The sequence below is a fragment of the Mirounga angustirostris genome, unplaced genomic scaffold (assembly GCF_029215605.1).
Source record: "Mirounga angustirostris isolate CCGP_5_RB_7025 unplaced genomic scaffold, mMirAng1.0.hap1 SCAF_9, whole genome shotgun sequence".
Taxonomy (NCBI): domain Eukaryota; kingdom Metazoa; phylum Chordata; class Mammalia; order Carnivora; family Phocidae; genus Mirounga; species Mirounga angustirostris.
The window spans coordinates 53,744,379-53,772,250 of record NW_026991717.1 but is presented as its reverse complement, the minus strand read 5'-3'; the positions used below and the strand labels follow the sequence as shown (position 1 = coordinate 53,772,250).

Below are 27,872 nucleotides of genomic sequence, written 5' to 3'. Positions count from 1 at the left end.
AACCGTGAGGTTTAATGATTTCTTTCTACACAAAAAATTACATTTATAAGCAAGGTCAACTTTTCAAATACCGGTAAGTTTAAGGAAATTTCTCACCAAAAATGAAAATATGCTTTAGGGTAAGGTAAAGGAATCTCTTTTTTCTATCAAAGATCACTAATTAATTGACTGAGGGTCAGACACGAACAACTGAAGGCTAAGTATTAAATTAGAAAAATTATCTGCACAATGACAATGTAATACAAATAACTATCCTAGTATCTACTCTCCCAGCAACAGATTGAAATGAGCGGCATTCAAATAATTCTTTTTTCTAATTGGAAATACAGGTCATAGGTCTAGTTTTTAATGCTGCCACAGGACAAGAGAAATTGGGACAATAAGCTGAAACTAACCCAAGTGCCTCAGTTTTCTAGTCCAGAAAATCATGCTAATGTTCTCCAAAGAAGCACTGTAGCCTGTGGTGGTTTTTACAAAGGGTTTTTGCTAGTTCCCTACCAGGCACACTTCCCTTTTCCCTCCTCTCTGTGCTGTGCATTGGCCAGAGATAGCAAATTTCCATTCTTTCAGACCACTAACACCCAAGGGATGGGCAAGCCCTTACAGTTCCTACCCCTACCTCCTTAAAGGAAAAGTACCCGTTATTATTTAGACCACAGGCAAGTACTTGTGTGTCTTTAGATGTAGTATGATCTTGACTGTTTACACAAGTCCAACAAAATCTGAGCAATAAAGCATACTTTGGGAGTAAGCAGAGGCGATAAATTAGTAATGTGAATAATCTTCTATTTCGTGTAACTAAATATAGTCACCAAGAAGTCCTTAGTCTGCTGCTTAGATACTGGGCTCTCCAGCTTTATCTGCAGAGATGGAAACTTAGGGGCCACAGCAGTTCTTTCAAGTCATCCATGAAGAACTGTTCTTATCTCAAAGACACAGGATACTTTTAATCTGAGTATTTTTTATCCCAGAGTGATGGGGATCCAACACTCCTGACAGTTTAAAAGTTATCATCACTTTTTAATTATTTGCTTAAGTTTTCTGGGCATAATACCTAAATCTAGTGAAGTAAATAAAAAACTTGTAGGCTGAAGCAAATATAAAATATGACTTCTTACCCAACCATTTGTAGAAGAAATAAAGTAAGACCATCATAACACAGCACACGACCACAAATATTACAACTGTTAGAGGACTAAAAGTTAAATATTCTTCCTTCTTTCTCCTCATTTCTCTGTCTTCAGTGTTTGTCACTGCCTTCATGCTCTCCCTGTATAAACATACACAGGAACTTCAGCAAATCTCTGCCAAGTACAGTTATTTTTAAAATCTATCTCCAATACCAACTTAAATTTGTTTCTGATTACAAAGTAATATACTTTAAAAAAACAGCACACCAAACAGAAAATAACTTAACCTAGAAAGTAAAAGGTCCCTATAATTCTACCCTCCAGAGATGATCTGTTATTAACCACTAACTTCTGAAACAGCAATTCTTCTGGAAGCAAAACTGTTGAAGCAAATGGTATTTTATCATATAAATAAACTGATGTCTGGGGATGCTTATATTATCTAATTATAAAACTACATTGATGTAACAAATTTCAGATGATAATCAGGTTCTTTTCACCCTTATTACCAACTTACAGATAGCAAAGTACTTCTAAAATTAGCTTCTCTTAAATGTAAACACAAAATTCTTCTTTTAATCAACTCAGTACTTACTGGATGCCTGTTCTGTGCTCATCAGTATATTATGAAGGATTCAAAAGAAGTTCAAGACATAGCTTTGTCCTACCTTGAGTTAAGATAACAAAATATTGTTTTTAATTCTCTCAACAACCCTTGCTAAGTCACACAGCTAATAAAAGGCAGGGATAAAAGTTGAAGAGGACAGAGTCAGTCGTGTCCTTTGTTGAGCAGTCTCTGTTCTGTCATCTTATTGTCTCTTCCCAGCTATATGGAACCTACTACATACTCTTCCACCTTCAGTCCCTTCAACTCTGACTTATTAAACTCTCATTCCCTTGGCATACATCCTCACCTTTCTCATCAGGTCTAGGCTTAATATAAACTCTAGGTTAAAAAAAAGTTTATCTCTATCAAATTGTACATTTGCCAGACTGCTTATTCAACATACCACTTTCTTATTAGAAAATTGTTAATTGGGATGGTCACTATATTAAGCAACTGTGACTCCAGGGAGGCTGCCTGGGAAAAGAGCACGGAAAGGGTTTGGGGACAGTCCACTAGCACATTCCAGCAACTGCAGAGCTGGATGACAGAGTATTAAACAGAAGTGTCAATGAAAGTAATATCTGAGTGGGAAAAGGTGCCAACTTTTGGTATCTGTCATTGCAAACAGACACATTTAAAGCTATTTTTATTATAGTGAAAAATTTATATATTCACATATGTCATAATGAAAGATTTATATATTCTTATTTAGTATACCAGTTCTCCAGGTAGAATGTTTTAAAGGAAGAGATAAGGGTGCCTGGGGTGGCTCAGCTGGTTATGCATCTGCCTTCGGCTCAGGTCATGATCCCAGGGTCCTGGGATCGAGCCCCGCATTGGGCTCCCTGCTCAGTGGGGAGCCTGCTTCTCCCTCTCCCTCTGCTGCTCCCCCTGCTTGTACTCTCTTGCACTCTCTCGTATAAATAAATAAAATCTTAAAAAAAAATAAATAAAGGAAAAGATAAATCTGGCAAAGGGAAAAGCATAGGCAATTTTTGGAAAGGAAACATATTAGATTTGTATCACATAAAATACTACAATTCATCTTTTTAAAACATTGTACTCCTAATCAGCTCAAGAGCCACATATAATGAAAGCTGAGCTTTCTTTCATGCTATCTTGAGTTTATGAAGCTTGAGGACCAATGATTTCATTACAATAAGACTTTAACTCTCAACTAAAAAGTTTTCTATGGAACCAAGGCATCTTTCCCTTTTGCATAAGGTACATCTTTCATCTGGCAGGGTAATTCTAAGTTATGAGTTCTGGTTCTGGCAAATTTTCCCTTCCTAAGCCTTATTCTCTTTCCCCTTCTCTTTCTTAAAGGTTTTATTTATTAGAGAGAGAGAGAGTGAGAGATCTCAGGATCCTGAGATCGTGACCTGAGCCAAAACCAAGAGTTGGATGCTCAACCAAATGAACTACCCAGGTTCTCCTCTCTTTCCCCGTTCTTTTAACTCTCTCTACTTGCTAAATGATAGTACTTATGTTTGTTTTTTAAAATTAAGATCTAATTGACATGTAACATTAGTTTCAGGTATACAACATAGTGATTCAGTATTTGTATATATAACAAAATGGTCATAATCAGTATAGTTAACATCCATCACCACAGTTAAACGTTTTTTTTCTTGTAATGAGAACTGTAAAGATCTACTCTCTTAGCAAATTGCAAATACACAACACAGTCTTATCAACTATAGTCACCATGCTGTACATTATATCCCAAGAGTTACTTTTTTTTTTTTTTTAAGATTTTATTTGACAGAGAGAGACAGCCAGAGAGAGAACACAAGCAGGGGGGGTGGGAGAGGGAGAAGCAGGCTTCCCACAGAGCAGGGAGCCCAATGTGGGGCTCAATCCCAGGACCCTGGGACCACGACCTGAGTCGAAGGCAGACACCTAGCAAACTGAGCCACCCAGGTGCCCCGAGTTACTTGTTTTATAACCAGAAGTTTGTACCTTTTGACAATCTTCACTCATTTCACCCACCCTTAATCCCTGCCTCTCGCAACTACCAATCTGACTCTCTGTATCTTTGAGTTCCTTTTCTGTTTGTTTGTTTCTACATATCAGTGACATTATACAGTATTTGTCTTTCTCTGTCTGACTTATTTTATTTAGCACAGTGCCTTCAAAGTCCATTCATTCTGTTGCAAATCCTGCTTATGTTCTTAATCATTCTTCTTCTTAGAGAATTTTTCCTTTTTGTCACTGATTCATATTCTCTTTCTTGTATTGTATATACACTCCTCCCCAACCATCCCCACACATACACTTCATTCTATCTTTATCCTACTTTTAGAATCAGCCACCGCAATTTCAACATCCATAATCTTGAAAGAGAGAATTTTAAAAACAGCAAGAGAAAACAGTTATATACAAGGAAAACCCCATAAGGTTATCAGCTGATTTTTCAACAGAAACTTTGCAGGCCAGAAAAGGTGGCATGATATATTCAGAGTACTGAGAGGAAAAACTCTGCAGCCAAGAATATTCTGTCCAGCAAGGCCATCATTCAGAATAGAAGGAGAGAGAAAGAAGTTCCCAGACAAGCAAAAGTTAAAGGAATTCATCACCACTAAACCTGCTCTACAAGAAATGTTAAAGGGGACTCTTTGAGTGAAAGGAAAGACCATAAGTAGGAGTAAGAAAAGTAGGAAGCACAAAAGCAGTAAAAATAAGTATATATATAAATATCAGTCAAGAGACTCACAAAATAAAAAGATGTAAAGTATGACACCACATACCTAAAACATGGGAAGTGGGGAGAGTAAAGAATGAGTTCAAACTTAAGCAACCATCAACTCAATATAGACTGCTATATGCAGATGTTATATACAAACGTAATGGTAACCACAAGTCAAAAACCAGTAAAACAGGGCATCTGGGTGGCTCAGTTGGTTAAGCAACTGCCTTCAGCTCAGGTCACGATCCTGGAGTCCCGGAATCAAGTCCCACATCAGGCTCCCTGCTCAGCAGGGAGTCTGCTTCTCCTTCTGACCCTCCTCCCTCTCGTGCTCTCTATCTCTCATTCTCTCTCTCTCAAATAAATAAATAAAATCTTAAAAAAAAAAACCAGTAAAACAAATGAAAAATATAAAAAGGAATCCAAGTATATCACTAAAGAAATCCAACTAATTGTGAGGGAAGAGAGCAAGAGAAGAAACACAGAAGAACTACAAAAACAACAAAAATAAAACAAGTAACAAAACGACATTAAGTACATATCCATCGATAATTACTTTGAATGTAAATGGATGAAATGCTCCAATCAAAAGACATAGGGTGAGAGAATGGATTAAAAAAACAAGATCCATCTATATGCTGCCTAACAAGAGACTCATCTCAGACCTAAAGACACATACAATTGAAAGCGAAGGGAAGAAAAAGCATTTATCATGCAAAGGGGTATGAAAAGAAAGCCAGGGTAGCAATACTTATACTGGACAAATTAGCCTTTAAAATAAAGACTGTAACAAGAGACAAAGAAGGACAGTATATAATAATAAAGGGGATAATCCAACAATAAGCTGTAACAATTGTACATATTTATGCACCCAACATGGAAGCACCCAAATACATAAAATAGTTAATAAGAAACATAAATAAGTGATAGTAATACAATAAGAGCAGGGGACTTTAACACACCACTTACATCATAGGACAGATCATCCAAACAGGAAATCAACAAGGAAACGGTCGCTTTGAATGATGCACTGAACCAGATGGATTTAACAGATATATTCTGAACATTCCATCCTAAAACAGCAGAATACACATTCTTTTCAAGTGCACATGGAACATTCTCCAGAACAGATCACATATTAGGCCACAAGTCTCAATAAATTCAAAAAGATCGAAGTCATACCATGCATCTTTTCTGAACACAATGCTATGAAACTGGAAATCAACCACAAGAAAAAATCTGGAAATACCACAAATAACATAGAGATTAAAGAACATGCTACTAAACAATGAGTGGGTCATTTAAGAAATCAAAGAAGAAATAAAAAATTACATGGAAACAAATGAAAATGAAAATAAAATGGTCCAAAATCTTAGGGATGCATCAAAAGTTGTTCTATGAGGGCAGTTTATAGCAATACAGGCCTACCTCAAGAAGCAGGAAAGATGTCAAATAAACAATCTTACACCTAAAGAAGCTAGGAAAAGAAACAAACCAAAAACCAGCAGAAGGAAGGAAATAATAAAGATGAGAACAGAAAGAAAGGAAATAGAAACTAAAAAAACAATAGACCAGATCAAAGAAACCAGGGGCTGGTTCTTTGGAAAGACCAACAAAATTGGTAAACCTTTAGTCAGACTCATAAAAAAAAGAGAGAGAGAACTCAAACAAAATCACAAATGAAAGAGTAGAAATAACAACCAACACCACAGAAATACAAAGGATTGTAAGAGAATATTATAAAAAATTATATGGCAACAAATTGGACAACTGAGAAGAAATGGATAAATTCCTAGAAACATATAACCTCCCAAAACTGAATCAGGAATAGAAAATTTGAAGACTGATTACCAGCAATGAAATTGAATCAGTAATCAAAAAACTCTCAACAAACAAAAGTCCAGGACCAGAAGGCTTCACAGGTGAATTCTACCATTTTTTTTTTTTAAGATTTTATTTATTTATTTGACAGAGAGAGAGAGACAGGGAGAGAGGGAACACAATCAGGGGGAGTAGGAGAGGGAGAAGCAGGCTTCCTGCTGAGCAGGGAGCCTAACACAGGGCTCGATCCCAGGACCCTGGGATCACAACCTGAGCTGAAGGCAGACACCCAATGACTGAGCCACCCAGGCGCCCCGAATTCTACCAAACACTTAAAGAGGAGTTATTACCTATTCTTCTCAAACTATTCCAAAAAACATAAGAGGAAGGAAAGCTTCCAAATTCACTCTATGAGGCCAACATAACCCTGATACCAAAACCAGATAAAGACACTATAAAAAGAGAACTATAGGCCAGTATCTCTGATGAACATAGATGCAAAAATCCTCAACAAAATATTAGCAAACCAAATCCAACAATAAATTTTAAAAAATCATTCACCACAGTCAAGTGGGATTTATTTCCAGGACACAAGGGTGGTTTAATATTTGCAAATCAATCAACATGATACATCACATTAATAAGAGAAAGGATAAGAACCATATGATCATTTCAATAGACACAGAAAAAGCACTTGACAAAGTACAACATCGATTCGTGATAAAAACTCTCAGCAAGGTAAGTTTAGAGGGAACATACCTCAACATAATAAAGGCCATAACCATACTCGATGGTGAAAAACTGAGAGCTTTTCCCCTAAGGCCAGGAACAAGACAAGGATGTCCACTCTCACTATTTTTATTCAACATAGTACTGGAAGTCCTAGCCACAGCAATCAGACAAGAAAAAGTAGTAAAAGGTATCCAAATTGGTAAGGAAGAAGTAAAACTTTCACTGTTTGCAGAAGACATGATACTATATATAAAAAACCTTAAAGACCAAAAACTACTAGAACTGATAAATGAATTCAGTAAGGTCACAGGATACAAAATCGATTTACAGAAATCTGTTGCATTTCTATACACTAATAATGAAGTAGCAGAAGGGCGCCTGGATGGCTCAGTCAGTAAGGCATCCAACACTTGGTTTTGGCTCAGGCATGATCTCAGGGTCCTGAGATTGGGCCTCCCGTCAGGCTTTATGCTCAGTGTGGAGTCTGCTTGTCCCTCTCTCTCCCTCTCTGTTTCTCCCCATGCAATCTTCTGTCTCTCAAATCAATAAATTAAATCTTCAAAAAAAATGAAGTAGCAGAAAGAGAAATTAAGAAAATAATTCTACTTACAATTATACCAAAAACAATAAAATACCTGGGAATGCACTTAATCGAAAAGGTCAAAGACCTGTACTCTGAACACTTTATAAAACACCGATAAAAGAAATTGAGGACAACACAAACAAATGGAAAGATATTCCATGCTCATGGATTGGAAGGACAAATATTGTTAAAATGTCCATACCACCCAAAGCAATTTACAGATTTAGTGCAATTCCTATCAAAATAGCACCAACGTTTTCCACAGAACTAGAATAAACAATCCTAAAATTTGTATGGAATCACAAAAGACCCTGAATAGACAAAGCAATCTTGAAAAAGAAGAACAAAACCGAAGATATCATAATCCTAGATTTGAAGAAATGCTGTAAAACTGTAGTAATCAAAACATTACGGTACTGGCACAAAAGAGGACACAGAGAGAGCCCAGAAATAAACCCACAATTATATGGTCAATTAATCTTCGACAAAGGAGACAAGAATATGCAATGAGAAAAAGTCTCCTCAACAAATGGTTCTAGAAAAACTGAACAGCTCCGTGCAAAAGAATGAAACTGGGCCATTTTCTCACACCATACACAAAAATAAACTCAAAATGTTACCTGACATCTAACAGAAGGATTAGATCAAAAGACAAGAAATATCAAGTTTGGAGAGGATGTGGAGAAAAAGGAACACTTGCGCAGTGTTGGTGGAAATGCAAATTGTTGCAACCACTGGGAAAATAATATGGAGGTTCCTTAAAAAATTCAAAAATAGAGTGGCACCTGGGTGGCTCCGTTAGTTAAGCATCTGCCTTTGGCTCAAGTCATGATCTCAGTGTCCTGGGATTGACACAGGGCACCTACCCCACCCCCCACCCCTGCTCATGCTCGCGCTCTCCCTCTCTTGTGCTCGCTCTCAAATAAATAAATAAAATCTTTAAAGAAAATTAAAAATAGAATTACCATATGATCCAGAAATTCCACCACTGGGTATTTACCCAAAGAAAATGAAAACACTTATTTTAAGTGTCTGTTACAGGAGCGCCTGGGTGGTTCAGTCATTAAACCTCTGCCTTCGGCTCAGGTCATGATCTCAGGGTCTTGGGATCGAGCCCCGCATCCAGCTCCCTGCTCAGTGGGTAGCCTGCTTCTCCCTCCCCCACTCCCCCTGCTTGTGTTCCCTCTCTCGCTGTGTCTCTGTCAAATAAATAAATAAAATCTTTAAAAAAAAAAAGTGTCTATTACAGCATTATTCACACTAGCCAGATATGGAAGCAATCAACCCCAGTTTCCATCCATAGATGAATGGATAAAGAAGTGGTGTATATATATACAATAGGATAGGATATTACTTAGCCCTAAAAATGAATGACATATTGCCATTTGCAACAATATGGATGGACCTAGAGAGTATAATGTTAAATGAAATAAGTCAGAGAAAGACAAATACCATATAATTTCACACCTACATAAAATTTTAAGAAACAAATGAACAAAGTAAAAAAAAAAAAAAGAAAAACAAAAGAACAGGCTTGTAAATATAGAGAGCAAATTGGTGGTTGCCAGAGGGGAGGAAGCTGCAGGGATGGGCAAAATAAAGGTGACTGAGAGTACATTTATCTTGGGGTGCCTGGGTGGCTCAGTCGTTAAGTGTCTGCCTTCGGCTCAGGTCATGGTCCCAGGGTCCTGGGATGGAGCCCCACATTGGGCTCCCTGCTTAGCGGGAAGCCTGCTTCTCCCTCTCCCACTCCCCCTGCTTGTGTTCCCTCTCTCGCTGTGTCTCTCTCTGTCAAATAAATAAATAAAATCTTAAAAAAAATTTTTTTTATTTTAATTCTCATATAGTTAACATATAGTGTTATATTGGTTTTAGGTGTACAATACAATTCAATGCATTACTTAGTGCTCATTGAGATAAATGTACTTTTTTTTTTTTTTAAGATTTTATTTATTTATTTGACAGAGAGAGACACAGCAAGAGAAGGAACACAAACAGGGGGAGTGGGAGAGAGAGAAGCAGGCCTCCCGCGGAGCAAGGAGCCCGATGCGGGGCTCGATCCCAGGACCACCTGGGACCATGACCTGAGCCGAAGGCAGCCGCTTAACCAACTGAGCCACCCAAGCACCCCTAAAATAAAAATTTTTTAAATGCCATAATCCTGCAGGTAAAACATTCCCTCTCTCCCAACCTGGCTATGAAGGTAACAAATCTCTGTTTTTGTCCATCATCATGTTTTATGAATAAGAAAGTTTATACGTACTCCTCTCTCATCTCCAATTTTCTTGAGGAGGAGCTTGCCCTGACATGTATACAAAGCTTGCCTTGCTCACTCAAAGTGTGGTCTGTGGGCCAGCAAAAGCACTTGGGAGCTTCTTTAAAACATGGAATCTTGGCCCCATCCCAAGCCTACTAAATCTAAATTTTTATTTTAATGAGATCTCAAGACATTTTGTATGCACATTACAGTTTGAAAAGCACTACTCTAGAGAAGAAACAATTTACACAAATAATTTATAATATATGCAGAAGTACAGTGAGAATCTATATTAAATGGGAAAACATTTTCAATGAATCAGTAGCTCTGGGGAAATTATTTATAAAGTTTCACCAAATAATTAGAAAATGACCTTGGAGATCTTACATGCTATGCTTTATAAAGATTAATAATGAAAACAATTCTTACATGAAAATATGTGACAGATATATATGTTGATACATATTTTCCATTTATGGAAAATATTTAAAGCTCAATACTCTAGAAACCTACACTTGTTAAATCCTAAGATTTTTCTCTTGACATGAGTCAATCAAATTTTATTTTAAGAAATTACAATTTAGCTTAACTTCATTTAGTTGCAAATTAGCCCTTTTTAATGAAACCTACAGATCGATTCATAAAATGAATATATTGTCCTTTATGCATCAAATATGCTCTGCACACATTTTTAAATTCAGAGTTATAAATATGAACTGATCCTTTCAAACAATGTTGCCTGCTTTCATCCAGAGCCAAAGGTACATAACTGTAAGAAGACCCGCTTTAGGTTGTTACTAAACAGGAAATCTGAATTTTATGTAATTTGGAATTCCTATATTTAAATTAAAATATGAACATGCTTCATAGCCTCAGAATTCCTAAAGCATTAAACACAATGATGAGGTCACATTGTAATGACTGCTCTCAGGAGGAGCTGAAATCCCCTGCCCCACCTTTTCTTGCTTATTTTCTTCCAATCCAAATAAATAGGCCCACAAGGACACCAAGTATCTTCATCTTTTCTGGGAGAGATAATTAAACAATTTAAAAAGTCTTTGATGTAATTTCAATGTTCGCCTACCAGCAGGAGAGTTAGAGGAAGCTGTAACTTCCTTCTCAGTGAAAAGTTAAATGACCTACAGGAGGACAAACCTGCAATCTGATCTTTTTTTTTTTTTTTTTTTTTTTTATTTTTTAAAGATTTTATTTATTTATATGAGAGACAGAGAATGAGAGACAGAGAGCATGAGAGGGAGGAGGGTCAGAGGGAGAAGCAGACTCCCCGCCGAGCAGGGAGCCCGATGTGGGACTCGATCCAGGGACTCCAGGATCATGACCCGAGCCGAAGGCAGTCGCTTAACCAACTGAGCCACCCAGGCGCCCTGCAATCTGATCTTAATAGCACTATATTCTGAGGTCAGGTAAATTTTAAATGTTGTTACATGATTAAACTGAGTATCAAACAATAATTTTTAGCCATTTATCACAAAAACACTGAAGTTTAATTAAACTTACAATTCAATTAGTCCACTCCAGTATCCTCCTAATGCCACAGTGAACACAGCAATTACAAAAATAACCACCATAGTATAGTCAAAGTTAGGCCATGATGGAGAATACATTTTCACAGTAATGTTATCTCCAAGAGTCTGAAAGACAAAATAACAAAAACCAGAATTAGTTTTCTTTCTCTTCCAGTGGATGGTAGCAATATTCCAATTTCACTCTGAAACGGAAACTATAGAGGCAAGAACACTAGAATCATTGTTGGCAACATGATATATTCTCTTGTCAGAATTATGAGGCTATGCTTTGGTTTATTAAATCTTAAAAGTTCGGTGTTTCACATAGTCACAACCTGTTCAGGGATTTAAGGGTAAGATAAATGATATAACACAGAGACTGTTAAAGAAGTCAAAACAAATAAATATCCTTTCTTTTTTTTTTTTTTTAAAGATTTTATTTATTTATTTATTTGAGACAGAGAGAATGAGAGAGAGAGCACATGAGAGGGGGGAGGGTCAGAGGCAGAAGCAGGCTCCCTGCCGAGCAGGGAGCCCGATGCGGGACTCGATCCAGGGACTCGATCCAGGGACTTCAGGATCATGACCTGAGCCGAAGGCAGTCGCTTAACCAACTGAGCCACCCAGGCGCCCCAAATAAATATCCTTTCTAAAGTCAGGGCTTGGAAACACCTTGTGCCCCACTGAGAGGGGAACTCTTCTCAAACAAAGACTTGATAGGACTTTATAGCTTCTTAGAGCTTTATAGCAAATGGAGCATATATAATTTAAATTAAGTATCAGTGGTTAAAAGTAAAGAATTGTACTACATATAAACTTTGTATAGTATATAATTACTATTTTACCTGCTTCATATCTATAAAATCTTTGCGGCTTATAAATGCAATCAGTATTTTCACATCATGAAATTCAGATTTGTTCCCTGAGGGAGGAAACTAAAAGAAAAAAAAGACATTATGACAACTTATGAGCTACTAATATATTTACAGAATAAAATACAAATTATTCCTTTAAATATAACTTTTTTAAAATTATAAAACAAAGTTTCCTATGTTCTTTCTTGATATTATGGTAAGAGTTCTCAAACTGGAATCCTTTTAGCATAAACTTAAACTGACTTACATACAGGTATACATATGTGTGTGTGTGTGTGTATGCGTATTACACTGAAGTTTAATTAAACTTACACACACACACACACGTTCCTAACAAAGTCTTATTCACTTTAGGAACAGAAAAGAAATTACAAAGTTTTCCAATTAAATGCTTATCACAGCGAGAATGTTTATTTTTAAGTTTTTATTACTATTATTTTTTTAAGTAGGCTCCACGCCCAGCATGGAGCCCAACGTGCAGCTTGAATTCACAATGCTGACATCAAGACCTGAGCTGAGATCAAGAGTCAGATGCTTAACTGACTGAGCCACCCAGGCACCCCCAGAATGTTTATTTTGAAAGAACCCTACCATCAGATTATTCAAAGCTCAGCCCCTAAACTACACACCAAAAAGGTAGTTCAATACTTGTGAAACGTGATATATATCATGAGCTCAAAAGTTAGTACTAAGTTTTAAAACTTACTAGGACACTGTTATTGGCAACCAACAATGCTTCAGCACCTCCTGTTTGTGCAATTCTGGCTTTTTCAAGAATATGGCAGGTTCCCCACTGTACTATAACTGCTTTGCTCTTTATTCCATCAGGTGGAATATCAGAAAGATTGCATAGTGGTGTGGTAGTCAGATTCATCAAACTGATGGAGGTCTGGAAAGAAAAAATGTCTTTAACATAATAAACATTGTAATTCACAAAAATGCACTCAGTGACAAAGTATCAATATTGGTTTAATACCAGGTTCTTTTAAATTAGAAATGGTTTATGACAACCAGCCTTTCAGGTAAGTATTTTAAAATTCCCTAACTTGTTTTTCCCACAGAGAGAAAAATACTTAAGCCAAAACAATAAAAGTTATTGTTTATTGATCATTATATATTACAACTAGTTCACACACTAAAACATAATAATCACTCATTCTCACCTTTCAATAATTTTATGTTTATAAATAAATAGTAACTGTGGTTTACTTACTGCATTTTCTAGGGTATTTGGAAGGGCTGTCCAGTGAGGGTTATATAGCATACAGTAGTCCTTAGATGGTAGAGGTTTGCCACTTGCAGACGCGTGCAGGATTGCTTCCTGAGCAGCTGTCTAGGACATGAATAATAATTTTCACACTGGTAATCATTTCGTTTGCCAATAACTAAGGATTTTAATAATGCTACTTATAAATAGGTTTGGCCACACCTCCTTAAGAGGGAAGGTCTTCCAATGAATTTATTTCTTCTTGTTTGAGGAAATATTGAAACTATACACATTCACCCAGAACACATTCTTTTAAGGAAAATAAGTCACTTTCTTATGGGGACACAATTGTGGCCCTTGTTATAAGGGCCATATCCCACAGAAGACTGTTGCTATGCGATAACTTTAATACTCCCTTCACACCTGAAACTTTCCTTCCCAATCTCTTATGAGTTATTACTTCATTGTTTATGTAGCATAAAAGAAAATGCACTTGAAATCCCTCAACTCGTCCACTCTCACATTGTTATTTAACAATAACACTCACATTGTTATTTAAAATTGTACCTTAAGTCCTAGTCTCAGCAATCAGAATTTAATGTCTATAGCAGCATTATCAACAATAGCCAAATTACAGAAAGAGCCCTAATGTCCATCGACTGCTGAATGGATAAAGAAGATGAGGACTATATACAGTATAGTCAGGAATATTACTCAGCCATCAAAAATAATGAAATCTTGCCATTTCAATGATGTGGATGGAGCTAGACGGATTATGCTAAGCAAAATAAGTCAATCAGAAAAAGACAAATACCATATGATTACGCTCATATGTAAAAATTTAAGAAACAAAACAAATGAACATTTTTTTTTTTAAGATTTTATTTATTTATTTGACAGAAAGAGACACAGTGAGAGAGGGAACACAAACAGGGGGAGTGGCAGGCAGAGGGAGAGGGAGAAGCAGGCTTCCTGCTGAGCAGGGAGCCCAATGCGGGGCTCGATCCCAGGACCCTGGGATCATGACCTGAGCCGAAGGCAGACGCTTAACGACTGAGCCACCCAGGCACTCCCAAATGAACAAAATTTAAAAAAAAAAAAGAAAAACAAAACAAAGACTTTTTTTTTTTTTTTAAAGATTTTATTTATTTGACAGAGAGAGAGCTAGTGAGAGCAGGAACACAAAGCAGGGGGAGTGAGAGAGGGAGAAGCAGCCTTCCGGCCGAGCAGGGAGCCCAATGTGGGACTCGATCCCAGGACCCTGCGATCATGACCTGAGCCAAAGACAGATGCTTAATGACTGAGCCACCCAGGCGCCCCCCCCCCCCCGCCCCAAAAAAAGACTAAATACAGAAAACTGGTGGTTGTCAAGGATAGGGGGATGGGTGAAATAAAGGGGAGTAAGAGTACACTTATTTTGATGAGCACTGAGCAATGTAGAGAAATGTTGAATAATTATATTATATACCTGAAACTAATATAACATTGTATGTTAATGACACTTCAATTAAAAAAAGAAATGCACAAAGAAAAATGTATAAGGATAGTCATAATATCATGTTACAGAAAAAATAAAGTCAACAACTTTCACTAATAAGGAGCCCATTACATTATGATATGCATAGTACATAGCTATTAAAAAGAAAGAACTAGATCCATCTGTAGGAACAGATGTCCACAGTGGGAAAAGCAAGTTCCAGAGAGATATTTATAGGGTAACCCTATTTTTTGTTTTAGGTAAGCTCCATTGCCAATGTGGGGCCTGAACTCAGCACCCAGAGACCAAAAGTCACATGCTCCACTGACTCAGGCACCCCAATGTAACCCGATTTTTATTAAAAAAAAAAAGTGACCACCCCCCCCCCTCAAAGTTCCCTATGTGTATCTGTACATTTATGTGAGTTTGAAGATGTGAAGAGAGACACACCAGGCTATTTTAAAAAAGAGAGAAAGATGGGGAGCCTGGGTGGCTCAATCATTAAGCATCTGCCTTCGGCTCAGGTCATGGTCCCAGGGTCCTGGGATCGAGCCCCACGTCGGGCTCCTGCTCCGCGGGAAGCCTGCTTCTCCCTCTCCCACTCCCCCTGCTTGTGTTCCCTCTCTCACTGTGTCTCTCTCTGTCAAATAAATAAATAAAATCTTTAAAAAAAAGAGAAAGAAAGAGAAACAAAGGCAAAGGTGATAGTGTGAAAAGATTGGAGAAACTAAAAAGGAAAAACATTCAAACAAAACAGAAAGGTATAAAGTCCCTCTCCTCTTATCCTGGCTCTCAATCACACTCTTACTTAGGAGTTTCTGTCATATCTTTCCAGACACTATCCACATATATTTAATATATATGAATATATATATATATACACACATGAATACATGGATACATATCTCAAATATGTATAGTTTTATACATGAGGTCAAACTATACTGCTCTGTAGCTTTTCTATACATTTCTAAATTTACATATTAGATTTTCCATATGGACACATATACAATACCTTCTTTTACACAATATATAATATTCAGTGTTACTTTTAAAATTACAAAAACTAAGAGATTTTTAAAAAGCTTAAATGTTCAAGGAAGTACAAAGATACTCAAAAAGGGAAGAGTTATTGCTATAAAGGGATTAAAATCTTCCCTACAATTGAAGAAAATTCAGCACTGATAAAAGCAAAACTCATTGATACTGGAATTACTAAGGCAAAACACAAATTTTAATGGAAGATTAGTATAAAAAAGTAGAACCATACACAATTGTAGAATAGTTAGTATTCAATGTGAAACATGCCACAAATTTCATGAGCAAACTACCATACCTAAACAATTTCAGCATTTCCACTACATTTTAAAATATCTTAGTAAATTTCTTATGGAGATTGTATAGCTTCAAAAATTTAGTTTATTAACAATAGCTATCATGAGCTTTGGAGTTAGAGACCTGGGACAGAATGGCGGTTTCACCATTTACTGCCCATGTTCCAAGTCATTTAACCTGTTTTAAGCTTCAACATCCCCAGCTTTGACAGAGTTGTCATGAAGATTAAGTTAGGTAATGCAATTACCTGCATGTATTGAGCTCTTAGTAAATGGTAACTATTATCATTAATTATTAATAAGACATCTAGCAACCTGCCAAGTACTTGTGTCATGCACAAGAAATATGAGACGATAATTGGTTGCTTAGGGTTTGGTGGGATATGGGGATATGAGGTGATAGTTAAAGGATGTGGGTTTCTTTACCCACATACCCCCTGCCACACACATGCACAGCCTCCCCCATTATCAACATCTGCACCAGAAGGGTACATCTGTTACAATAAGTGAACATACATTGATCATTACTACCCTCAGCCCATAGTTTATGTTTAGGATTCACTCTTGGTGTTATACATTCTATACATTTTGACATGTATCCACCATCACAGTAGCCTGTGGAATAAGGGATAGTTTCACTGCTGTAAATATCCTCTGTGTTCCACCTATTTGCTTCTTTCTGAGCTGACATGTTTTAAAATGGACGTGTTAATGGTTGCACAGATCTGTGAATACACTAAAAGCCACTGCATTGTACACTTCAAATAGGTAAACTGCATACTATGTGAATTGTATCTCAATAAACCTGCCCTACCCCAAAGAAACACTACACAAGAAATTAGTCTTACTAGGAAGATGAAATAATCAGAAACAGAATGTGATTAAAGTCAAGGAGTCTCTAATAAAAACTTTGGTAGTTAGAAATGCAAATTCTTGGGCCCTATTCCAGATCTACTGAATCAGAAACTCCCAGGCAGTTTATTTTTACAAGCCCTTCTGGAGATTGTGTTACTTGTTAGAGTTTGAGAACCACAGCGACAGGAACAGAGCTTCTCAAGATTTATTGTGCATACAAATCACGTAGCAATCATATTAAAATGCAGATTTTGACTCAGTAGGTCTGGATGGAGTGTGAGATTCTGCATTTCTAACTAGCTCCCAGGTGATGCTGCTGCTGCTGGTATATGGACGACACCTTGAGTAGCAAGGCTCTAAGAGAACAGAGTAGTGGAAACTGCATTACTGTGGGTCAATTAGTAGGGAAGCATAAAGAAAAAGGCTTGAAACTCAGTGTCCCTTCAAGCATTACAAACATCAAATTAGATGAGGCTTGTAGTCTGCCCACATGCCAGCGTTAGATCATCTGACAAAGAACCTATGATGGAAGGGCAGGATACCTTCCTTCACGTCTTCGAAGTTAGAGATACGCAAAACAATTGAATTCACAGTTGGTTAACTGTGGTCTGGTCTTCCATGACTTTAGTCAACCTTAAAAATTATGTTTGCATTTTCAGTCAGTAATGAAAATATTCTCTTAGTAAAAAGCTTAGTATCAAGGGCTTAAAGGGATTTAGGGATAATACTCTAGGCCCTTCATTTCATAGCTCTAACAGGTCCAAAATGATCAAAATGAAGTGGTCTCAGGGGCCAAGATTAAAACTGAGCTCTCCAAAACCTAGACCAGCCATCTTTCAATTCTATCATTTCAAATTCCTTCCTGCAGTTTCATCCCCAAGCAACTCTTAGTGCCCAACCAGCACCCTCCAGTTTTATACTGGTTGCATGCATCTCTGCATTAGCTGTTCATTCCCTCTTCTGTGATACTGGTGTGGGTCTCCTACCACCACTCAAATTCCTCTAATACCCACTTAGTTCCTCCCACATCATTTCTTTATACTCTTCTAAATACCCCCAATTCTAGGTCTCTAGAGCTTCATGGAATTTCTTTTCCTAGAACAACTTCTCCTTACTGCTCACCCCACATCTTCCCTCTTCACCCCAGGTCCTGCAAGTACTGACTGTGGTATCAAGCTTTCTCCAGGACCATCAAATCAGCAGTTTTACACCAGTGCCTTCATATTCACATCTTACTTGATCCTTGATCCTCACACACAAGATAAACAAGTTGACTAGCCCATGGTATGGAGTAGCACTTCCTTTTCTGCCTCAAATTTACCTCCATAAAACTTCACGGGATGTCTGTTGCTCACACACAGTTCCCAATTTACTTTATCTAGATCACTTGACTTCAATCTTATTCCCTATCGTCTTCTTTTCAAACCCAAAATATTGGTGTGTAAGTCTACCTTAATGTTACAGTTACCTATTCCTTTGCTCACTTTTCTCCTAAACAGCTTTCGGTATGACAGGTGTCAAATGATTACCAAAAGTCTAAAAAAGGAACAACTGCAATGATGTATATTATACTCCCATCCCTGCACACATACTATCTCCCCATTTTCTCAGACCAGTCAGACCGTAAACAAAGGGACATGGACGGGAGCTTTACTTTATCAGTATACTTACAGGGAGTCAGCCTTGCACTGACCTTCATGTCCCTGTCTCTTGGGAGTCCATCCATGCTGGACACGCTCATCTTCCTGGGCATTTGAATTCCGGGCTTCTGTTCCAACAGCCTCCTGATGCTGACTCACCAGCCCAATGTTAACCTAGTGAGAACAGGCCTGCTCTACTTCTGTCCAACCTAATAGCACAGTTCAAGGATTCTTCTTTCACCCTGGTTCACAGATTTGGTTTGTCTACCCTTCTTTCTTCTTCAAATGGTATCTTCTAGCAGATCTCTTTTCCAAATTTGAGTCTTCACATATTCCTTTTGAAAAGAACAATTCTCTAGCTAAAAATGCATCTATATACTATCCCCTACCCTGTATCCATGCCACCCTTTGGGTCTGCCAGAACTCTGTATCTTGGCCCATCTTCACCTGATCAAGAAGAACTCTGAACAACGCAATGTTAACCTTTTCCCATGTGTATATTTAATTCCCTTCAACAGCCTCAACAGATTCGTCAAGCATGGTTCTTCTTTTTTCCTGGAGATTATGCTCAATACTCTGTACAGCAATTTCTTACTTATTATAGATCAGTGCTTCTTGAACTTTAACGTTCTTGTTAAAATGCAGATTCTGATCCAGCAGCTCTTAGGTGGAGCTTATGATCATGCATTTCAAACAGGCTTCCAGGTGATGCTCTGATACTGGTCCACAGAGTACATGGTTATAGACTTCATTATGAATAGTGGTGAAACTCACAAGTCTTCTAGACATTATCGGGGTCCTCCTAGGAATTTTCTCAAGAGGTGAGTCACACTGTACCTGCAGTCTGCTGGTATAGCCAATATTCATATTTTTGGCCAGTAGTTCCATTCACCCAGGAGTTCCTTCAAACTCTTCAGTATATGCATCCCTGGGTCCCAGCTTCCCCCACCCCCTCCACAGTCTGTTAATTAAACCAGGTTCATGTTATTTGTGTTGTTATCCATTAGATATACAACATCCTTCAGTTTCAAGGGGCAATGTATGAATGTGACTGTGATTCTCTCTCCAATTAACACCCTGGCAATCTTTCTTCATAAAATCTACAGATTAAATTATTTCTGTGTTTTTAGACACCAAATACAAGAGCTGGGGCTTAGGGGTAAATTCTGTTAATAAACAGAATTTATCCATAATGAAAACCAGCAATTAAAAAGACACTATATTCCTAAACCGGAAGATACAAAGTTTCAATGTAATCCCTGAATGATAAGTACAATGCAGCAATAGCCACCTACCCCAGCTCCCTTACATCACAGCAATGTAGGAGGTATCCCTGTCTTTATAAACATCTTTCTCTTTACACAACTACACAGTTAATAGCAATACAGTAAGAGTAGGAAGGGGCCTCTACAGCAAAGACAGAGTTGAGGTTGTGTGTCGTGAATGACATTCCAAAGTTAGGCGTCAGTAACTTTCTGATCATTCACTATTATATATTTTCTACGCCTGTTTCCTCCCTAATAAGTTATATAATCAACAACCTGCATTGTTTCTACTCCTACCTCCAGGAATCAGGTTTATAGAAATGATGCACTGAAAGTGACTAGACCCAGACCCATAAAGATTAAGTGTAATCTTAACTACTTAATTAGTGGCCCAGCGGGTGCTAAGGCATCAAACAGGTATTTACAGGGAATCAGAGGAGTCTGTGGGCCATGGGAAAAGTCGAGCCAGCATTATCCTTGTGCTTAGAGAATCTGGGGATATGTATCGTACAGGCGAAGAGGTATTAGGGTGTGGGGAGGAGACATTCATTTATTCAGTATTCTGCAGTCTATGAGACCCTAGGGGAGACAGCAGAGAATGAGTCTGGTAGAGTTTCCCCTTCATGGGGCTCCTATTTTACTAGTTACCTAGATCTATCCTTCTTCTTGGTTTTCCCTAAGTAATCTCTCAACTGTTACAGAATTTATGATTTACACTAGAATTCACAAATTCAAATGACTACAAGGCCAGGCAATATAAATGCATAAAAAGTTGATATAAGATCACAGTGCATAGCGATGTTTGGCAAATTCTGACCTAAAAACAATGAAATTTTTAACAAAATTTTAGCATCTTGGAGTAAGGATCTATACCTGGAGACTTTTATGGTCTAGAGTGTTGTAAACAGACCCAATTTCAGGTGATTTTTAACCAAAAAGTTATCAAATATATAACATACATGACTTCTATCTTTAAACCCTTTTCTTATGAATAAATAAATTTACAAATTTATCCAATTAGTCTTCTGACGTATTCTCAATTCACAAGAAAAATTATTGCACAACATAGTGGAAAAATATCAAGGAATGTCTAGAAACCCTGGGTTCTAGTCCTTTTTCATGCCTTTCTGTATGATCTAGGACAAGTCATAATCTTCCTGAACCTTCTCAGGATTATTTTGAGAGGAGATGTAGGTTACATTTTGGGAAGGAGAAAGCACAGCCGTCAGTGACTGATAAAGCAGACAATGGATGCAGAATCCTCAGAGGTAGGCTAGAGAAGGTTGTGAAGAATCTAAAAGTTAAGGAAGGAATGTGACAAAACCAGCATGTCTATTATCGGGCTGTTGTAACAATATACCACAGACTGGGTGGCTTAAACAACAGGAAATTTTTTTCTCATAGTCTGGAACATAGAAGTTCAAGATCAAGGTGCCAGCATACTTGTCCTTACTGATTTCTGGTAAGGGATCTTTTCCTAGCTTGTAGATGGCTGCTTTCTCACTGTATTCACAGGGTTGGGAAAGAGAACAAGGCAACAATCCCATCATAAGAGCCCCACGCTGGTGACCTCATCTAAATCTAATTATCTCCCAAAAGCCAATCTCCAAATACCATCACACTGGGGGTTAGGGCTTCAACCTAAGAATCTGAGGGCACACAATTCAGTCCACAGCATTTTGTCCCTGGGCCCCCAAATTCATTTCCTCCTCACACACAAAATACACTCATTTCATCCCAACAGCCCCCAAAGGCTTATTAACTTATTCCAGCATCAATTCTTTTTTTTTTTTTTTTTTAGGATTTTATTTATTTGACAGAGAGAGACAGTGAGAGGGGGCACACAAGCAGGGGGAGTGGGAGAGGGAGAAGCAGGCTTCCCGCCGAGCAGGGAGCCCAATGTGGGGCCCGATCTCAGGACTCTGGGACCATGACCTGAGCCAAAGGCAGATGCTTAATGACTGAGCCACCCAGGCGCCCCCCAGCATCAATTCTAAAGTCCAAGTTTCACCCAATATCATCTAAGTCAAATATGGGTGAAACTCAAGATACAGTTCGTTCTGAGGCAAAATTCCTCTCCAGCTATGAACCTGAGGAACTAGATTAAGCTATATGCTTCCAAAATATAATGATAGGACAGCACTGGGTATACATTTGCATTCCAAAAGAGAGAGGTGCCTGGGTGGCTCAGTCGGTTAAGCATCCGACTCTTGATTTCCACTCAGGTCACGATCTCAGGGTCCTGAGACTGACGATCAAGCCCCGAGTTGGACTCTGTGCTGGGCATGGAGCCGGCTTAAGATTGTCTCTCTCTCTCTCTCTCTCCCCCTCTTCTGTCCTCCGCCCCCCCCCTTAAAAAAAGGGGGTGGAATCAGAAGGAAGTAAGTGGTGACAGGATCCAAGCAAGTCTATTTTTTTAAGATTTTATTTATTTATTTATTTGAGAGAGAGAGACAGCGTGAGGGGGAACAAAAGTAGGGGGAGTGGGAGAGGGAGAAGCAGGCTTCCGGCTGAGCAGGGAGCCTGATGCGGGGCTCAATCCCAGGACCCCAGGATCATGACCTGAGCCGAAGGCAGTCGCTTAACCAACTGAGCCACCCAGGCGCCCCAGGACCCAAGCAAGTCTTAAACCTAGCAAAACAAATTCCATCAGGTCTTAAGGATCAAGAATAATCCTTTTTGGTTCAATGTCCCATCTTCTAGGCCCACTGGAAGTCAAGCCCACTGAGCCCCCCAAGGCTCCCAGCAGAGGCATAAGGCCTGCTGAAACTGAGGCAGTGGCCTGATGATCTCTGATTTGCCTTTGGGGTCATTTCTCCTCCTTCTTGAAGCATAATCCATGTTCACAGCCACACCGCTCCATCATCCCACCTGTCAAATCCAAGAAGTCCAACAGCCTTTCTTCATTTTGCCACATCTCTGTCCCCTTCAGTTCAAACTGGCAGTATTTCTGCTCGAAAATCCTGTAAACTCTTTATCAGATTGTTTTCCAGCCACACACTTAATGTTCTTTTCAGAACAAGCTTCCTCATTTTTTGCAATTTGGAGAGGCTAAGAATTTTCCAAATCTTCAAATTCTAGTTCTTTTTTCCTTAACAATTCTATCTTTAATTCTTCTCTCTCCATTTACACTTTAGTATAAGCAGTCAGGAGGATTTACGCTGCTCCACCAACACTTTGCTTAGAAATCTCCTCAGCTAAATATCTAAACGCATTGCTCACAATTCTTCCTGCTACAAAGCACTACATCACAGTCCAGCCACGTTCTTTGCCATTTTATAATTAGGACTGCCCTTCCTTCAGTTTCTAATAACATGTTCCTCATTTCTGAGACTTCACCAGAATTGTCCTTAATGTCCATATTTCTGGCATGCACCTCAAGCTTCTTCTGGCCTCTACCCAGTTACAAAGCTGCTACCACATGTTTAGGTATTAGCTATTGCAGCACCGCACTCCTAGTACCCAAATCTGCCTTAGTCAGCTTGGGCTGCCACAACAAAATACCAAACAGTGGTTAGCTTAAACAGAAATTTATTTTCTCACAGTTCTAGAAACTAGAAATCCAAGATAAAGGTGCCAGCATGGTTGGTTTCTGGTAAGAGTTTTCTTTTTGGCTTGTAGATGGACACTTTCTCACTGTGTCATCACATGGCGTGGGTCTTAGGGGAGAGAGAACAAGCTCTTTGGTGTCTTTTCTTACAAGGCACCAATCCATCACAAGTGATCTATCCTCTGATCTCTCTAAACCTACTTATCTCCTAGAGGCCCTCTTTCCAAACACTATCACACTGGGGGTCAGGGCTTCAACATATGATTTTGGGGAGACACAATTCAGTCTACAACACAGCAGCTCAGCATGTCCCCGATAGCTTGGGTAGCAAAACATACCTTCTTTCCCCAAGAGGATGAGAGAGGAGCGCAAAAGAGAAAGAATTAAAGAAGATTCTTCGAGTTGGTGTAGTATACCAAAGGAATGCAGATTTCAGCAAGAGATTTCTCTGCTGGGGATCCTGATTATCACTTCACTGTAATAAGTTCAAGATGTGGCTATGTAACACGTCAAATTCTTTGAAGTAAAGAAAACATGAACAGAACTTTGGTAAAAACATTATGGGAAAGATTCAGGATTCTCCAGAGAACTTTGAAGCAATTTTAGAAAACCGATCCAGGCTAAACTTACTCATTTTCTTTGAAACATAACTCTGTGACTGGGTCCAAACACTACTATGAAATAAAGGCCTAACGGTCGTGGCTAGGGATGGGGGCTGGACCGGGGAAGGAGGACTGTGAGATGGAATCATGGCAGGGCCAAGAGAGAACTAACCACCTGGCACACACTCTTATTTCTAGACTTAAACGTTTAATGGGCTTAGAAATCATCAAGACAGCCAGATGTACTGTAGCTTGAGTTTAATAGGTCACGCTGATGTGAGGGGGACAAGATGAAGAGGGTAAGCTATGTGATGCTGAAGGGCCTTTCCAATACTCAATCCTCTTCCTGTTCTACAAAGATGTGGTAGTGGTTTCTGGAGACTATTTGCTGCTTCTAGATGAGGATACAGGCCTTGTCCTTACATAACTAAAGGGAAAGCTGGTAGCAGGGCCAGCTTCAAGAGCCCAAGAAGGAGAAAGGAAATGATTAAACTGCCATCATTCATTCAAATGAATACAGACCACCTAGAGCTGTAAGATTAAGGAAGAAGAATAAGCAAGGGCTTCAGGGAGAAAAATGGTAAAAAGACAAAAAAAATCCAAAAGACTTCAGACAGTGCTGGAGGAAAGGAAGTAGGTATCCAATAAGCAGAAAGGAGAGAGAGTGCTCCTGCAGAGGAAAGGTACACCAGATTTGAGGTCCTCAGAAAAGGAAAGAGATCATTTCAGGAAGGGTCAAGAAAACAAACCCACAAGAAATCAACAACAGAAAATCAGTAATAGTGGTTGGCACTGAAAATGATCTTTACAACTCAAAAAGATCTTGTCACTTTATTCACGCTCATTGGCACAGTGTGTAGCATATAATAGATGCACACTAAATATCTGCAGAGGAAAAAAATGTTACTGAGTCCCAAAACAGCCCTGAGAAGATCCTCCCAAAAATCAGTACAGTGAGATACAACAAAATATAAACGTGCAATATAAAAAGAATAAAATCTACACTGTGGGAGATGTAGGCTAGCTACAATTTAGAACAGGGACGACCTTTAGATTTGTGAAGCCCTTGAAATCCCACTCTGCTCACATTTTTTAGCAAGGCAGTTCAGAGCTTTTGATTATAATTTCAACGTGAGTTATCAGCAGTTGATGTATTATTAAATTAATTACTGTGTTGGCAAAAGATTAGTGGGAATGTGATATATAGGATATATTCATATATCTATAAATCTATATATCTATCTAGGTTATAGTTTCAGGTGTATTTACATACCACCTCAATTGTTATCCTTTAGACATATTGTAGTGGTAAACTACAGTTCAAAGAATAAGACTAACACTGTGCCTTTGTTGTTCTCTTTATATTGTACTTCCCCTCCACCCCACAAAAGCAATTTTTAGATGCACTATCTCATTCATGCTCCTAATGCTGCCTAACAAAGTTAGGAGTACACCAAAGGCACTTAACCATTTTAGATTTTGATTTCTTAATAAATGTTAAAGACACTTTTAAATATACTCATTAACAGTAAACCTTTAAATAGAGAATGCAAAATACACTCTTTCAGAGAAGTTACACATCTAATGGAAAGAACCAGAGAGGCATACATACACCATATCAATTCCGTGTAGACAGAGCTCACAAAAGTTTCTGACCTCAAACTCCCTAAGTCAAATTTCCAAGAAATAAAAACTGAAACACCGAACACCGAGGTCCTGACCATTCGCTGAAGCTCCGTTTGCTTGATGCTGAATTTTTTAAAAAGATTTTATTTACTTGAGAGTGAGCAAGAGAAAGAGCGAGAGGGAGCACAAGCAAGGGAAGAGGCTGAGGGAGGGAGAAGCAGACTCCCCGCTGAGCAGGGAGCCCATCCCAGGACCCTGGGATCAAGACTGAGCTGAAGGCAGACACTCAACCGACTGAGCCACCCAGGTGCCCCATTGACGTTGAATTTTAAAACATTATTATTTTTCCTAATTATGAAAACACATCTATGAACACATTATTTGTTACTTAACCGACTCCCCTCCCCATTAAACTAGACGGAGAACTGAAAACCACAAAGATATTACACTTTGATGTGTCTTTTAAAAAATTATCTTAAGTTATTACTATTACCCACACCCTCCCCCACCACACACACAAAGAAATCGAACGAGCCCTACAGGGAAGCAGGAACGAGGAGGAAGCCAAAAAAAAAAAAAAAAAAAAAATCTGTATTCGAGCAATAAAGCGCAGTCTTTGAACCGCTAAACACCCCGGGGACACGTATAATTTTTTTCTTCTTCTGGAGAGTGAAAGAGATCAAGATGCTGTAAGAAAGGGTAGACGATAAAACTCAGGTCAACTTAAAATGCCCGGAACCGTGAAAAACTATAGAGAATCCTCAAGGTCAAAGTAGCCAGAAGGGCTCCGCGGAAGAGCTTGCTCGGGGGTGGGTACTTCGAGGACTTCAAAGGACAGGAATGGGGGGGGTGGGAAGACGGGAGGAAAGGGGGCGAAGGGGAGGCTGGAAGGAAACGGAGAAACGGGAAGGGGGCAGGCCGTCAAGGCGCGGGCAAAGGAGTCGCCCGGGGGTGGGGAGGAGAAGGGGCAGGGAGCCCCGGCCCCGCCCCGGGGAGGCCCGAGCTCCCGGCCGTCCCCCTTACCAGCGGGAGCAGGAAGCCCCAGAGCAGGGCGGTCGCGGCCGTACGCAGCGGCCGCTGCGGCCCCATCGGACTGCTGGGCGCCCGGCGGCGCGGCGCTTCTCGGCGGGCACAGGCTCCGGCTCCGGCTCCCGCCGCGTCGCTGCCTCCGTGGCCGGGCCGGACGGGCGCGGACGGCGGGGGTAGGAACGGGCCGCCGCTGCTGTTGGGGCCGCCGCGGCAGCGCCGACTTCCTCTTCCGGCTCCGCCCAGAGGACGCGGAAACCCCCGCGCGCGGCACGTGGAGTCCGGGTCCGCGCGCGCCGCCGGTCGGGCTGTTTCTCGGCGCTCTCGGGCCCGGCGTTGGCAGGTCGACGAGTGTGGGTCTGGGCGTGTCTCTTTTTCTGTCCAGCTGCCTGACCCGAGCTCTCCCCAGAGTCCGGGGCGGTGGGGGACGGGCGCCCAAAGCAACTTTTTCCGTACCCTCTTCCTTCTAGGAGTCACCGTGCGCCTGCTCTGTATTCCAGTACCAACCCGGGCGTCCGGGCCCAAACTCTGCGTGCGCTGCGCCTTAATTCATCTGCCCACCGGCAGGTCCCGGTCACTCGCACGTAATCCCAAATACGTCCACTGGGTCCCAAACTGCTGCGACCTCTGTATCCAGATGTTTCTCTCCTCCAAACTGATCTGTTTAAGACTCCGGGAGACCCACTATCCACATACCAGCCCTAGCTATAAATCAGATCATTTCACTCCCCATCGCACTTAGCACAAAATCGAAACTCCACTCTGGCCTACAAAGTTCACAGAGTATGGTCCCTGTCTTCTTCTCTGACCCCATCTTCACGACTTTCCCACGCTTCACATCCACATGGCCACCTTTGGTTCTTTTGTACTGGTAGTCCTCCCTCCTGGAATGTTTTTCTCAATACCGGTTCATTGGCATTCCCTCATCAGCTTAAGTGTCACTTCCCCAGAGGGAACTCACTGACATACCCATCCAAGGGAACCATCCAGTCGCTTTCATTAGCACGTGGCTTATTTTAATTCTCTGTAAAGCACTTTTCACTCTCCTATTCTCTTGCTTATTTATGTGT

At 39.6% G+C, this 27,872-nt stretch overlaps 1 protein-coding gene across 1 annotated transcript in view; it reads right to left on the bottom strand.

Moving 5' to 3' along the window:
• SPPL2A (signal peptide peptidase like 2A) overlaps positions 1-27,033 on the bottom strand; it is a 52,684-nt gene extending 25,651 nt beyond the window's left edge. The window contains exons 1-6 of the mRNA XM_045900082.3: positions 26,800-27,033; positions 13,434-13,553; positions 12,927-13,109; positions 12,191-12,280; positions 11,338-11,471; positions 1,119-1,270 (exon numbers count right to left, since the gene is read on the bottom strand). Of these exons, the coding sequence (XP_045756038.1) occupies positions 1,119-1,270; positions 11,338-11,471; positions 12,191-12,280; positions 12,927-13,109; positions 13,434-13,553; positions 26,800-26,865 (745 nt within the window). The 5' untranslated portion in view covers positions 26,866-27,033. The remainder of the gene's footprint in view (positions 1-1,118; positions 1,271-11,337; positions 11,472-12,190; positions 12,281-12,926; positions 13,110-13,433; positions 13,554-26,799) is intronic.
• Positions 27,034-27,872: the final 839 nt, after the last annotated feature.